This window comes from Oryx dammah, unplaced genomic scaffold, assembly GCF_014754425.2.
Source record: "Oryx dammah isolate SB20612 unplaced genomic scaffold, SCBI_Odam_1.1 HiC_scaffold_9, whole genome shotgun sequence".
In the NCBI taxonomy this organism is placed as follows: domain Eukaryota; kingdom Metazoa; phylum Chordata; class Mammalia; order Artiodactyla; family Bovidae; genus Oryx; species Oryx dammah.
In genome coordinates this window covers 54,899,144-54,915,597 of record NW_024070193.1, presented here as the reverse complement: position 1 = coordinate 54,915,597, position 16,454 = coordinate 54,899,144, and the positions used below count along the sequence as shown (strand labels likewise).

Sequence of the window (16,454 nt, the reverse complement as noted above, 5' to 3'; positions counted from 1 at the left end):
GCGAAGGGAGGGGAAGGGGATGGGGAGAGGAGGCGGGGGAAGAGAAAGAGAGGGGGGAAGGGAGAGGAAGAGGGAGGGGAGGGGGGAGAGGGGAGGAGAGAGGAAGTGGGGAGGAGAGGGGAGGGGGAGGGGAGAGGAGAGGGTAAGGGGGAGGAAGGAAAAGGGGAGAGAGGAGGGAACGGCAGAGGGGAAGGGGGAAGGGAAGGGAAGGAGGGAAGAGGGAGGGGAGGGTTGGGGGAGAGAGGAAGAAAGGAGGGGAAGGAAGGGGAGAGGGGGAGGGGAGAGGGAAAGGGGAGGGGAGGGGAGAGAAAGGGAGGGGGGATGAGGGTGGTGAGGAGAAGGTAGAGAAGGAAGAGAGGGAAGGGAGGGCAAGGGGAGAGGGAAGGGAAGGGAAGGGAGGTGGGGAGGGGAAGGAGAGAAGGGGAGAAGGGAGGGTGGAGGAAGAGGGGAGGGCAGAAGGGGAGGGGAGAAGGGGCAGGGTGGGGACAAGGTAGAGAGGGAAGGGAGAGTGTGGCCACCACGTGTGGGGACCCAGGGTATCACCATCACCATCTCCCAGCATCCAGTTAATGGGCTTCAGGACAGAGAATCAAAATGGTCAGTATAACAAGGGGACTAAAGCAATTGTTTCTCTTGTTTAAGACTCAAAGGTCTCCACTGGAAAGAGAGGTCAAAGTTATACTCTGAAGATTCAAGAATCTTTAAGCCTTGGTCCTGGACTGCTAATCTCCCTAGATGCCCACAAAATGAGAATAAAATCCTCTATAAAGGAAGAGAGCTTCACTTATAGTCTCAAATTATTCCTGAAGGTAAGTTTTTAAATAAAATATTCAGTAAACCATCAAGAATATAATAAGGTGCCTCTCTAGAAGAGCCAGGTCTCACCGATTAAAGAAACAATAGGTACAGTGCCTGCGGGAATCCAGATACTGGAGTCAGCAGAGGTAGACTGTGAATCTATGATCAGAATGTTCATGAAGATAAAAGGTGATCTTAATGTCAACAAGGACCCAGAGATGGTCTATATGTGAAAAAGATTCAATTAAATACTGTGAAACTGGAAAGACAATAATAAAGTAGGAACTCAAGGGATAGTGTTAACAGTAGATTAGACAAAGTTGAAGAGAGAATTACTGAATTTCAAATAGGCCCTAAAATTCTCCACAACGAAGAAAGCAAGGCAAGATAAAGTTCTTAAATTTAGAAAATAGAGTAAGAGAAGAAGCAGTAAGGGAGTATAATATGCATTAATTATACAAAGAAAAGAAAGCAAAGGAAGAAGAGGAAGTAGGTTCAGTAATTAAATGGAGAGTCTTAAAAAACTATAAAACACGTTACTCTACACATTCATTCGAGAGGCCCATTGAAGTCCCAGTGACAAAAACCAAATAAAATTCATATTAATAACATTATAGATAAATGGCAGAAAATTAAGAAAGTTTGAAAATTTTAAAGAAAACTAGAGAAAGGAGTCATTTTGCCATTAAAAGAATTAATTAAGTAGTTAACTTTCTAATGGACAACACCAAAAGACCCAAAGGAGGAAAAGAAATAAAAAACACACACATTAGAGTTCTAAAGGAAAACTGCTAACAGAATTCTATTGCCTGGGTCCCCACACGTAAAACAAAATTACCTTTTGATTCATTAAGAAGTTCCTAAATATAACTTCAAGAAAAGAGAAAATTATACCAGACAGCATCTCAGGGATATAGAAGACATGCACAAAAAATGTTCATAGCAAAATTCTGTACAGGCTCCAAATTAGACTAACTCAAATGTTCATCAATAGCAAAATGGATAAACAAATGGTGATATGTTCGTAAGGGATAGGATAAACAGTGCAAATGAATAACCCTCCAATTATGCGACATGGAGTGATTCCTATAGACATAAGGTACGATTCAGTAATAACAACAAGACCAAATCAAAAAATGCATACTGCATGACTGCATTTATATAAATCTCAAAAAGGCAAAAGTAAAAAATATATATATATAATTTGAGGATATATACTTACAAAACAAAGCTAAAGAAAATAGTTAAAAAGTTGGTATCAGGAACAAGGTAATTCCTGGGTTTCTGATCTTTGTTTTAATCTGTATGGAATCACCTGATTATTCTTCTTCATAAAAATAAATTTAAGCTGTTTATATATGTATCATGCATGTTTTATATTTTCCTTATATTTCATAATAATTAATTGAAAAAAATTCAGTATCTTCTAAACTCCCAAATAGCCCTCAGAATGAACTATCAGAGAAGATCCTGGTTCCTTTTGCAATTAACAAAACTCCCTAAATTATGGTTTTCCACCACCATCATATTGACCTACAGGTAAGTATGTTTGTTGAGTAAACACATGCGTGCTTACATGCAGGAATCATATTCTCTTTCAATATAGAAAATATGGTGATTATTTTACAGAGTTCCTCTTTTTTGATTCGGTCTACAAGTAATTCTTTTATTATATGCCGGTAACAATTTCTGTACAAGTTAGGGTTTAAGCACAATGAGTAAAAGTCTATATTAATCTTTATTTACCACCTCTGAGTTATCTGCAAAATAAAAATACTCTCTTATTCACATGTACTTATATCAGGATTTTGAATTGCCATGGAAGAAAAACCCCATATGCACAAAAAATGGTCTCTCTGAAATTATTTGGCCTTGAAACAACAAAGCTAGAAAGCCTAATTAGGAGTGTCAGATATGTTTTTAGATATCTTCCTTGGAACACAACAAATATGACAGCTAGAATTGTGCAAAGGAAAACAAATGGAACAATTTATGCCAAGAAGTCAAAAGGGCCTCAAGTGTCATACCAGAGAGTAGAAATAGAAGAGAAAGCCTTGGTGCAGTGAGATAATAGTAAAGCAAAAATAAAAGCAAAAAGACAGCTACTTAGAATCTTTTAAAATATGCTAAAATCAAAATTTAGCCTACGCCACTGAGGCAGGTGAAGCATGTATTTTTTCATTAACTTTTTTCCAGTTTTCCTTTTATGCCCTAATCCTTATGTTTCCCATTTTTCTTAGATTTTAACTTACATATAATCTTCTCATATTATGGGACCCTAATCAGTTTTGTTACAAGTTAGGATAGGAAAAAAAAATTCAATCCATAAGTAGAATCTTCTTTCTGAGATACGTTTTCAACTGCTAGTTTTTGTCAAATTAGAGATGACAAAAGGACACAACAGTAGAATTTCCTATTTTTCCCCTCATGGTCATTTCTTAGCAAATCTGAAGTTATCTGTGATGAATGGCAGAGAAGCAAAGTTGCAGTCCCTTAGATATGGGATGGCTGTCATGAGGAATGAGTTCTTTACCTGGAAGGATATCAGAAAAATCCCACGCTCTTCAGGTTCTCCAGAAATAGACAGGCAGATGATATTAAATCCAGCCATGGGCAGCATCCCAACTCATTCAAGTCAAACTGATGAAATTAATGTAGGACGAGGTGGCAGCCACCCAAAGGTTTGAAGGAACTCAAGGATGAAATTGGAAAACCGTTGGCCAAGATGCTGGGTCCAACATTACAAACAGGCACCACTGTTGCCCTGGCAGATTGTGAATGTCATTCTGTTCATTAGAAGGGGTCAAGGGAGGACCTGGGAGCCTTAGGAAAGCAAGTGTCTCTTCCGCTTGTCCAATATCCAGTGAAGTACAGCATCATTAGACACTGAGACAAAAATAACCTTCTAGGGGAAAGACAATATGGTTTCTGCAAAGAGGAAAGCGTGAGTCACTGGTTTATTATTGGTCTCTGAGGCACGGAGACAAAAGGCCAAATGTTGGCACACTTTAGGGGAGAGCTTTCCTAAGCATCATCATGAAACAGGATGTAAGGAGATAATGGATATCTCAAACCCTATGCACAAGACATAATTTCTACATGCCATCAGAAAAGAAAAATTCTAAGTGCCAGCAAGAAGGGACAGTCTTTGAGACTTGAAGAGATCAGGTTGTCACGATAAAGGATCTAGTGTAGGTAGCACATTTAAAACATTACCATTTGATGGTACTGCGGAAAGACACAAAGGACGTTCACTCGGGGAAACATTTTTATTGAGCATGAATCAAGAGTCAAGTTTGGCGCCAAGTAGTGTGTCAAGAGCAATGAGTAAAACCCCTTCTGCTCCCCAGTAACTCGGAGTCCCAGGCGGCAGTAGTGGTAAAGAGACGTAAGAAATGCAGGTTCGGTCCCTGGGTTGGGAAGATCCCCTGGAGAAGGAAATGGAAGCCCACTCCAGTATTCTTGCCTGGAGAATCCCATGGACAGAGGAGCCTGGTGGGCTACAGTCCATAGGGTCACAAAGAGTTGGACACGACTGAAGCGACTTAGCATGCACACACCATACAGATGATTCCAAGACCAAGAGATAAGCTCTTTGTTGGGACTTGTGCCCATTCATGACACGATGGCAACTATGGATGGAATCAGATAGTACAGTCCTGGTCAGGCACTAACACATCCCTCAGGGCTATGGTTCGCCAGGGCACTAGGTTCCTTGAGGCATAATTCTAAAACATACTACAAATCCCCTTGTTAAAATTAATGACAATTGCAATACAAACCCAATAAATCCTAAAACCCAATTTTATTGGTTTGCTCAGTGGAAAAAGATATAATGGATTTTAAACACATGCAATTCTAACATGAATTATTATCTGTCTTGACTTTGTGGGGAAGGGAAGCAGACATGATTGGGGTGTTTGTCAAGACTGTTAATACCATGTGAGGTTTTTAAAATGTGATGCATACATAGATACACATGTATGCATAAATTTCCAAAAGCCTCATGAAAAAAATTAACTTTTTTCATTATAATTAAAGAAAACTCAGCAATTAAAAAGAGAAAGGTCTATTTACCGACCATGAATTTGAAGAACTCTGCTGGTGTTATGGAATTCTCAACCTTGCTGAAAAGTTGAAGAATTCTCTCAGCTCAGGCAACAGTCTCCCAGATCTGAAGAATGATTTCAGCAACCTCAAGCCCAGGAGACCAAAGTCTCTCCTGCCAGTCAAAAGCCTCTCTATTTCCAGTCAGTTTTAAGCACCCACCTTCCCCCTTTCCTGCTTCATTAGCTAGGGGGCTGTCATTTCAAAGAAGCATATAAGCATACATGTGTAGAGGAAGTGTTAGCGTTCTCTGGCATGAGGAAAATAAATTATTTGATGATCAGATTGCTCAGTATTTTCAAACTATTTTAGGCACTTCCATAGGAACTCCATGAAGCAAAATCAGAGCTGAAGAAGAGATCCACACAAAGGCAAACAGTTTTTTCTAGTTTCTCTGATAAATCACCTCCTCTCCCTTTTTTCTTTTCTTGTACAATTTTTTTTAATGGCATATAATAGCAGTCCTTTGAAATATCAAAGATCATTCAGAATAGAAACTGAAACCGGTCTGAGAGAGAGCACATTTCTCAGGCGTTGTATCAAGTAAAACATCTCTGCCTTCCTTGGGAACCACACGGGGAGCTGGTATTTGTCTCCTTTCCCGTTTTTTTCTCCCTTCGTAGCAGTGCTGGGCCCACAGCATACCTTCGAGTGTGTGTGCTCCCCGCTCAGTCATGTCCAACTCTTTGCGACTCCATGGACCGTAGCCCGCCAGGGTCCTCTGTCCATGGAATTTCCCCAGCAAGAATACTGGAGTGGGTTGCCATTCCCTTCTCCAGGGGGTATTCCCGACCCAGGGATCAAACCCAGGTCCCCTGCGTCTCCTGCATCGGCAGGCGGTTCTTTACCACTGTGTCTCCTGGGAAGCCAATGAGTGTGTGTTCTGAATGGATTTCCTACCCCTCTTCTTTCTGCTATTTCTCTTTCTAAAGAAAAACTAGGATCATCCTGCACTTCTTACAGACTGGAGATGAAAGTAAAAGAACTGGAAGCCTACCTCCAAAGCCTCACATCTGAAACCTAGGAAACTCATCACTGCCTGTCAATATTTCCAGCTAAAGATCCCTGAGAAGGAGGTACAGTACATCACTGCATAACATGAGAAGGAAAATGGTTATGTGTCTGTAAGTATGGGTGTACAAATGTCTATCAATTCAACAAAGCTAAAACCTCTTGCGATGTCAAAGGTTAACAGACGCACATGCCTGCTCATACTCTGCTAGGGAGAAAGCAAGCTATTTTTTAGAAGGAAAATCAGGAAACAAAGTATAAGAAAACATCATGAAAGATGATCACAATTCTTTGACTTCTAGGAATCTATTCGTAGGGGGAAACGGAGAATACACAAAGATTTAGCCTCAAAGGGAGCAGTCATATCTATATTAGCTTCAAATCAAAACAATCTAGTTGGTCAGTGGTAAGGAGGTAGTCAGGTTAATTATCAAATATCAAAATGATAGAACACTGTGCAGCCATGGAAAATGTACAGAATGCAGACTGACATGGAGAAATATTCACAATTTTGTGAAAGAGAACAGGCATGCTAAAATCAAAATATGTTTCTATATTAGGTAAATACATGTGTATATTTAAATATGTGTGCATGCTAAATCACTTAGAGTTGTGTCCGACTCTCTGAGACCCTATGGCCTGTAGCCCACCAGGCTCCTGTGTCCATGGGATTCTCCAGGCAAGAATACTGGAGTGGGTTGCCATGCCCTTCTCCAGGGGATTTTCCTGACCTAGGGATCAAGCTGTGTCTCTTACATCTCAGGCTTTGGCAGGCGGGTTCTTTACCACTAGTGCTACCTGGGAAGACTCACATTTAAATATATCAATATGCATAACAAACTATGCATCTTCAGATATTTGTAAAGGGCATCTTTTTCTTCATCCTTCTCCCTATCTGAATTTTCTGATTCTGGTCTATGCTAAATGTGAATTACTTCTGAAATAAAGATAGAAATAGACATTTTAAAAATCCTTATTATCTACATAGTTTTTTTAAGAAAAAAAAATGTCCCTTTAACCATCTATAGCTGCTAGGTTAAACAGGAAGTCCTTGTGAGTTAGTACTGGATGGCAATGATAAGTTGAAACAGATAGGAATAATTCATAGTCAAAAAGTCATCTGATTATCATGTTTCATATCTTCATAAAACTGTAAGATTTTTTACACTAAAATGTTCTTCCAATAAACCTAAGATCAAAAAGCCAATACCAAGATTTTTCTCCATCTATGCATCTGATTCTCAGAATATGCCTTTTATTTTAGATCAAAGCATCAAAATTATCTTTGATTCAAAACACCCATGTAGATCCAGCATTTACATCTAAAGTCAACCTATTTATAATCACAGATTTTTTGAAATCCCTGATTTTCTTTTTATCGCTATCATGCAGAGTGCTAGTGGTAGAACAACTTGGATAGTAACAGCTCTGCTTTGTTTCGCGGGCAGTCTCCTTTACGGATACAGGAAATTAAAAATGCAAACACTACAAGCCAGTCAATCAGGAAACCAGCACTGTGAATGTTACAGCTCTGAGGGTACAAATTAGGGAATCAGTTTTTCCCTTAACAGAAGTATGTTCACTGAGTAATTTGTTGTTTTCTTTAACTGGAATTACCCCCTTCCATTAACTGGAGAAGTAAGTCCAAATTAAAATCGCTCTTTGTCAATGACCTGCTAGAGGTACGCTCAAGCCTTGGGTTGGGTGGTGGTGGTTTAGTCGCTAGGTTGTGTCCGACTTTTCCCACCCCATGGACTGTAGCCTGCCAGACTCCTCTGTCCATGGGATTCTCCAGGCAAGAATAATGGAGTGGGTTACCATTTCCTTCTCCAGGGAATCTTTGCATCCCAGAGATGGAACCCTGGTCTCCTGCATTGCAGGCAGATTGTTTACCAACTGAGCTACAAGGGAAGTCCCTTGGGTTGGGACCAAGGCAATAAAGCTCATCAGCTGTCATTATAATCACCATTATCTCAAACCGCTCAGAAGGCATAGTTTGGGGTAGGGGAGATGTTGGAAACTCCTAGTTACTGTTGACATGAAGGCAGACATTAGTGAGGATTTTAAATTTACTGAATTATTCTCTTTTTTTTCAGTGAATTTTAATTTTTTGCCTCGTTCTGGGAGGACCTGCTCAGCAGACAGGGTACAGTAGTGAGTATAATGACCTGGCCCCTCTCTGCATACAGCTTACATCCTAGGGGGGGGATGTTAAGACTTGAGAAATGATAATCACAAATGTGACAAGCACTCCAGAGGAAGGGAATGGGCTCCGAGGAGGAGTAATGGAGAGGCGACACCGGTGAGTCAGGGAGTCTTCTCTAAGGAAGTACCGCTTCAGCTACGCTCCTCCTAACATGCTTCTCTCGAGTCTCTTATCATCACTGTTTTCTAGTCCTCCTATTGTCTCCCTGGCCACTCCAGCTCAAATTTCTCTCACTGTGGGTTCCTCTTCTTCTATTCCAAACTCACATTCTGAAGTTTTTCAGGTGTAAGATCTCCATCTTCTTCTCACTCCAAAGCTCCCCCTAAGGCAAGCCCTTCCACTCTGATCTCAAGCATCACCTACATTCCACAATCCCTAATTTAGTTTTCCAGTGCAGAACTCTTTCCCAAGCTTTGAATCCGTGTGTCAGCTGCCTACATGACACCTTCATTTGCATCCCTCACCGGAATCTCAAATGTAGCATAGCCCATGCTGAAGTTAAGACATTTCCCTCTAGCATCTTCTCTTCCTTCAGCCATTTCTGTCTCCTTACATGGGACCATTCACCTAGCAGCTGCATCACTCATTGGGAGTCAACCATGGCACCTGCTTCCTCCTCGTGTCCCATATATAACTGGGAGTTCAGCCCGGTCTAGTTGGTAGCTGAAATACATCTTGAATTTTATCACATTTTCCCATCTACGCTACCATCAGCTCTTGTTTGGGTACTGCAAGCCTTTTCTCTTCTTGTATCTATTCTGTTCCCTTCCAAATTGCTGTCTTAAATGGAAATCTTTCCTGATTACTCCTTGTTTTTAATATTCTTACACTGTTCTAAACATTGAATCTAAAATTGTTCAAATGGCTTCTAAGACCTTGCATGATCCATCCACTGCCTAATCTTTTGGTCTCATCTCTTGCCAATCTTAGCTTTGTTCATTGTTCAATGAACATCTTTCAGTTTTTAAAATTAAGAAGAAAAAAGAAAAAAGGGACCCTCATTTCTTAAAGACTTTGCACACACTGTTCCTTCCCTCTGGAACTTCTCAGGTCTGCTTTATAGCGTGAGTAACATACTGCTTTCTGTCTCAGATACCAGGACATTCAGCTCCAAGTAATAGATTACCTGGTGGAAGAAGTTTTATTATTAATAACAGCAATAAGGATACTTACTTGTACCTCATATCACAAAAACTCTGGAAGTGGGCACTTCCAAAGTGAATACAATGTCATCCAAGACCAAGAGTTTCCCCTTTTCTGTTCTGCTCTTCTGTGCTTGTCACTTTTCAATTTAGGGTCATCACCTCCTGGCTACAAAGTGGCTGTCAGAGCTCCCTACATCATGGTCTGATACAACACTGTTTCTGCATTCACGGTAGAAAAGGGGAAAGAAGGCTCTCTTCTTGTGTATACCAACTCTCTCAGAAACCAAAACATTTGTTTCACATTTTCCCCTCATCATTTCTGTGCCATAGGGTGACTCTTAGCTGTCAGGGGGGCTGGTTAGATGAGCATCAGGAGACAGAAGGGAGGTCATGATGGCTGGTGAATACATAATTAACTATGTCCAGCGCAGCCTTCAGAGCACTTATCAAATTAGTAATCAAACAATTCAACAGGCAGGCACACTTTGTTCATTGTCTCCTCTGTGAAATCATATACCCTTTGACTATGAGGAACACATTTATTTCTAAGCCCAGCAGCACTGCTGTGCCTGATCTATGTAGGAAGCAGCTGGTGGTAGGGGAACAAATGAAAGTACGGGTGAACAACAGAGGCAGAAACCAGGTACAAAAGTGGGAGAAAACTCCCAGCACAGAACTGAAGCTGATGGTCGTCTCTCATACCTCACAGTTCAACTCTGCATTCCAGTTAATTTGAAAACAGTCTTTCATCAAAAAAGGGCAGCTTTTGAAAGTGCCGCATTCTCTGCACCATGAACACAATTTTCCTAGCCTCTTAATCCCTGCCATGTGAGTAGACATGGGGACTATAGTTTGCATTGAGATCCAGGAATGAATTCCTCAGCAAAAAAATTTTAACCACTGTTATAGAGTTAGATGATCCAGAAAATTTTAAGTTGCCTCAAGGACATGAATGTAATCAATTCTTGGCTAAATCATTCCAAATATCATTCAACAAGAAAAATTTATGAAAGCTAGAAAGTTATTAAAAAGAAGTCATAAAATTTGGGGTTTAAAATTTCCACTCCTGAGAGCATCACACTAACAGATAAAGAAGTTATCCAGATGACTGGATGAGGAAGAAAGCAGATAGAAAATGCCTGGTTCTTGAAGGATGCTCAGCATAGTATTTTTGTTCTTATATCTGGACCACAGGAAAACCTGATTTACTCCTAACTCTTTCATGTCCTATATATGTAACTGTAGGCAAGTTGAATATATTCTTTGGTTCATAAATAGTATAGTGATTTTAAACCACCTTCCAGTTATAACATGCAGTCACTCTACTATTTAAAAACTTAAGTTAATAAAAATTAAACGGCATTGAACACAGTCCAGAGTCGCCAATCTAATAAAACATGAAGGAATAGATTCATATTCCCAAGATGCTGAATCTGTTCATAGTTTCCGATGAGCATTCTCTCTGGTCATCTCAAAACACAAAGAGCACTCAGTGACATGCAAATACCACAAAATATTTTCTTAAAGAAAGTTGTGACACAGACAAGATGAGATTTCAGATTTTAAATATGGTTGTCGTTTGAAATAAAATTCCTTAAAAAGCGAAAATGTCTCTGGCGTTGGCACAGGGAGTCCCTTAAGGAAAAGATGTAAGCAGATGGCTGAGAAAGATCACCCACACGCTGCGCGCAGATCTTGAGGAGGCATTTCTGAGAATGAGGCAGCACTTCCCAGCCTGGGCCACGGCCCACAAGGATCCTTATTTAACCCACAGAAAGCAGAGGGTTTTCACCTCGAACCAAGAGGAACCTCAGCCTGCTTGCCTCACAGCGATCCAGACCAGTCTCCAGCTCTCCCCAGTGTTCCAACAGAAGCGAAGTACCAATGGCTTGAGATAGGCAGTCCTCTAGTAAATCAGGGTTTGAGATCAGCCCTGAACCAATGTCTTCCCGTAAAAACCGGCTGTTAAGCCCCAGCTAAGCATATTAGGCATTCAATTTAAGGTGTGACACACATCTGCTCTCCTTTCTCAGGGAGGAGAAGTTCCAAGATAAGTTAAATCCTGGACTTAATCAAGGGGGGAAAAAAGTTGGCAGTGTTTAAAACTGAGCTTTAAAATACAACCCCAAAAAGAGCGAGGGAGACCATTTAGCTATAACTAATGAGATTATATAACAACCAAATTAAACACAGGTTACCTGAGCTGAAGTACTCCATCTTTTATCTGGGCCCATTCATCTTTCCATTTGATGCCATCAACACTTACCAAAGACTGTCATCTACCTCTGGCCCCAGGCACAAAACACAAGCAAAAATGCAAATCTGGCAATCCACCCCCCTCCAAGCCCAAAGGCCACAAGAGGAAAACTCACAGACTTGTCTTTGACGAGGAACGCGCAGCACTGAATCCCAGCCATCAACATCTTGTGTGGGTTCCACGCCACAGAATCAGCTCTGTTACGTTAAACAGAGGAAAAGCAGGGTAAGGAGGGGAGACTCAGCTTGCCCTGGCGGGAAGAATGCTATGACCCACTGCAGGTGCTTTCCGTATTCACGTCCAAGTCAGCGCTCCAGAGGACTCCTGGTGTGAGTGGTTTGGGGAGTTTGTTGTTTGGAGTTTTTTTTTTTTTTTTTTTAAGCAAAAAATTACTTAGTTTGGGGCCTATTATCAACATGTCACCTAAGTGGGCAAAGTCCAGAGAGATCCCCTTGCCTGAAGAAAAGGCACCAGGCCTGGGAAACCACGCTTACCTGTGGATACCCTGCAGGAGTCTGCGGTGCTTCCTGGACATCAAGGCTGAGCCACCCCAAGAAGCCTGTTGAGACAGTGATACAACCCAAACCACGTTATTTCAGTGTTATTTGTTCACCAGCCAGATGTCATGTGACACTGTAAGTCAGTTTCAACCAATATGGAGTCTAGGAATTTTTTTAAATTATTTATTTTTAATTGAAGGACAATTGGTTTCTACCATACGTGAACATGGGTCAGCTATATGTAAACATATGTCCCCTCCCTCTTGAGCCTCCTGCCCACCTCCCACCCCATCTCACCCCTCTAGGTTGTCACAGAGCCCTGCTTTGAGTTCAAAGTGGACTCTGGGAAATTTTGATCACCAGCTCTGCTCAGGTGATCTGAACCTCACTGCAACAGAAAGGTCTCCATTGACGCTTAGGAATTAAATCCCCACATTATAAAGAGACTGGTAAGTAACTCGTTGAGCTGCCTGTGGACAAAAGACACAGTCCACACGCTCTAAAATCTTAGAATCTAAAGTACACAATGGTCCTTCAATGTCGACAACTCCAACAAAAGTTAAGAAAGAGCCCAATATCACGTGGAAAGAAATGGCAAGACTGTGTGCACCATGGATGTGGAGGAGGAAGGAAATGAGAGGTCTTCATGTTCTCAGAGCATCACAAAAGCTGAGCTCACTGGTGGACAGCAAAGAGTGGCCGCAAGAGAAGCCTTCCCATTCAGGGCTGGCCAGGGACAGGAGAGCGAGTCACCAGGCTGTACCCTTAAGGAGGGGCTCACTTGCAGAGTTGGGCTCTTACGTGGCCCTGGGAGTGAATGTCTCATTAAGTTTTCAAGTACCAAACTGACGTTCTTACTTCTCACACTGATTCTTCCTCCCTCCCCTCCAGGCTTATTGACTCTGGGATTTCCTTTCCTCTCCTTATTCTCAGCCCTCCTCTCCTTTGCTTAAAACAATTATCTGCCCAATGAACCCTAAGGAACCTCGACTGCGACACGTTCCAGCCGTGCTTCCCTGGACTAGACTCTCCAATCACCCCAGAAGTTCCCAAAGGTTTGTGGGCCAAAACTGGTGCACAGGCACGTCCTCAAGATTCCCAGATAAGGGACAGATGGTCAGGATTGTCAGTCAAGCCCCCTTGTCCCTGCCCTTGTCTCCCACCGTCATTCATGATGGACCATGTGTGACCAAGGCTGAGCTGTGGAGGCAACTGCCCTCAGCCTCTGGGAAAACTTGATCTGAACCTGCTAACTGAGCCTTCCCAGGCCTGCGTTTTAAGAACTTGACCCTCTCAAACATGAAAATCACTTACATTTTAGGTTCTTTTACTTCTCTTGAAAGTGAAAGTGAAGTCGCACAGTCACGTCCGACTCTTTGCAACCCCATGGACTATAGCCTACCAGGCTCCTCTGTCCATGGGATTTTCCAGGCAATAGTACTGGAGTGGATTGCCACTTCCTTCTCCAGGGGATCTTCCCAACCCAGGGATCGAACCCGGGTCTCCCTCATTGTAGACAGACGCTTAACCATCTGAGCCACCAGGGAATTACAGACCCTAAGCTCTAAGTTGCCTGCTTTTCTCAATCCTTCAACTTCTTAAGAACCTACCAGTGGCAACTAGGGGAAGGGTTAATCAGGAAGACTCAGCCACACCCAGTACTCTCACCCTTTCTGCCCAACTCACACAGCTGCTCTCCCTGCTGCCCCCTGCACTGCCCTCTGCCTCTTCTTCCTCCTCAAGAAGTAGACAATGTTCTGCCCATCTTAGGGAGCTGGACTGCAGTTTTAAAATCCCAGGAGCTCTTTCAAGGCATCAGTTCACTGGTTTACAGGGTGGTTAGGCATGGTTGGAGGCTTCCCTGGTGGCTCAGACGGTAAAGAATCCACTTGCAATGTGGGAGACGTGAGTTCGATCCCTGGGTTGGGAAGATCCCCTGGAGGAGGGCACAGCAACCCACTCCAGTATTCTTGCCTGGAGAATCCCCATGGACGGAGGAATTTGACGGGCTACAGTCCATAGTGTCTCAAAGAGTTGGACATGGATGAGCAACTAAGCACAACACAGTACTGGCTGGGTTAGAAACAGCTCAGCCACAGATGCATTCCTCAAAAGAACTAAGGAAAAACACAGCACCCGATGCCAATGTCCTCCTTATACTGGCTTCCCTCTGTGACTTCCTCATTCCAAAGCTCGCCACAGCATCAAACCAATGGATGTCACTATGGACCTCTGAGTTAGGTGCCACGGGGACTGTTTGCCTATGTTTTTCTCTTTAAGTAACTAGTTAATAATCTTAAGTTTTAGGGCTAATCTTGAGAGCAAAGTGGAGGCAGAGTGGAATGGAAAGACGGCAGCTCCTAGAGGCCCCGATTTTAAGCGTAGTCTTTGCCACCTTCTCCAGGCCGAGAACTTGGGATGGAAGTGTGGCGGGGGGCGTGAGGATTTGCAGCGGCCGCAGCCTCTGCTTCAGAGAAGAGTTGGACTAGCCCTGAAATCCTGGTCTCAGGCAGAGGCTGCAATAACCCTGGCTCACAGCCAAAACTTTCAACACGACTAAGGTTTTTCTTATTCAGTTGTTTAAAAAGGCATTGTGATTAACCAAACTTCAGACACTATCAGATGTAAGGGAACTATTTTTTTGTGGACTGCTGAGAAAGAAAAAAATATGACATCAACATACCAATTAGGTATATTAGAGATGTAAACAAAATATGTGTATCTTCGAAATAATAAGATATGGTGTACATGCTGGCCAACTTGGTTTTATTTCATTTTTAAAAATAAACCCAAGTAAATACCAGTTTTTAGTATTTTAAAGGCTCTTTAAAATACCATCTAGAAAACTTCAAACAGGCCAAAGTTATCACTATAATGTTATTAATTTTTTATCTTTCAAATGAATAAACTTGGTATAGAAAGTTTCTTCAAGAAAAGCTACATGTTCCTCCATAGAATTTTTTCAACGGGACTTCCCTGGGGGTCCAGTGGTTAAGAATTCAGAGGACTCGGGTTCAGTCTCTGGTCTGGGAAGGTCCCACGTGTGTGGAGCAGCTAAGCCCGCATGCCACAGCTATTGAGCCCATGTGCCTACCGCCTGTGCCCTGCAACAGGCGGCGGCTGCTCACAGCACTGAAGAGGAGCCCCAGCTGCCGCAACTAGAGAAAGCTCATGGGGAGCAACGAAGACCCAGCACAGCCAAAAATAAATCAAATTTTTTAAAATGTTCATTAACAGAATGATGTCTGTAATATTAGAGGGTGAGTGACTATTGTCTCAGTGTTAGAGCCAATTTCTTTAATAAGTCACACAAAGAGTTGTCAAATTTAATCTAATACCACAAACATGCAAACAGAACAATTTTCGTGGCTCAAATATTCCCTTATAAAAAGGTTTTCTTAAAAAATTCAACCTCTGATTTTTAAAAAATCTAGAGAGGTTTTCATTCACATCTTATCAATCACAATTCTCTCTAAGCTCCGTAAATCTCTTAACATCATTCCCAATTTGGAAACTGCTGTAGTTACTCTGTTTTACATACACTATATAATCCATATTTGATGTTTCTTTTATGAGAGTAGAATGTTTAAGTATAACTGCTCATATATTTGATTTTGCCCCTATTTCCACAGTCACAAAAGTACTCACTTCATATTATCTTTCAGGACATAATGTATTATTATACTTCTAAGTCTATAAAAATCAATAACATAAGTTGAAATGTGAACAGATACAAATCCTACAATCTCATTTAAAGAAGTCACAAATAATTTACCTGACGTATTGCCATTTGCATACTAATCAAGCCTATAACTCTAGTGAGCTTCATATGACTACTGCTGCTTTTACCAAATATTAGTATATATTCAATGAAAGCTTTGAGTTGCTAAAAAATTCTTTTGATATTATATCATAGAAACCTTACTTTCAATCATCCAAACTATAGAATTAGGTGTAGGTGTATGCTCCAAACAAATGTTCAGTGAGTCAAAAATATTGTCCTTTCTTTGTCTGATAAGGAAGGTATGAACCACTCACTCACTGGAGGAAAGTTCCCTGAAGTCTCATCTTCGGGTTCAATGGTTCCTTCTACCAGGTTGAATCAAACTAATTAACTGCTGGTGTCGTCCACACACACAGTCAGAAAGCTCAACAAGCATTCTTAACCAGCTGAACTCAATTTTTTAACCCTGAATAAGTAGAACTTTAAGTTACTTTTAATCAAGGAAAACAACGTTATGAGCAACCCCTGGACCTACAGAACTAACCACACAAAAAGGCCAACGCTTTAAGTTAGAAAATTATAAAGAATATATGTTATCCAACCACTCTCCAATAGCTATCTGTGATAGATCCAGATAAAAGCTGTTTTAGTTACGGCATGCAGGGCAGCTATGCAGCTTTTGGCATTTCCCAGCTGACTGGAATCA

General features: G+C 41.6%; 1 protein-coding gene across 4 annotated transcripts in view; it reads right to left on the bottom strand.

Annotated features, from left to right (window-relative positions):
• GADL1 (glutamate decarboxylase like 1) overlaps positions 1 to 16,454 on the bottom strand; it is a 190,594-nt gene that overhangs the window by 110,399 nt on the left and 63,741 nt on the right. For all 4 annotated transcript variants that reach the window (XM_040246326.1, XM_040246327.1, XM_040246329.1 and 1 more), the window contains exons 10-11: positions 12,019 to 12,083; positions 11,640 to 11,721 (exon numbers count right to left, since the gene is read on the bottom strand). In XM_040246326.1, the coding sequence (XP_040102260.1) occupies positions 11,640 to 11,721; positions 12,019 to 12,083 (147 nt within the window). The remainder of the gene's footprint in view (positions 1 to 11,639; positions 11,722 to 12,018; positions 12,084 to 16,454) is intronic.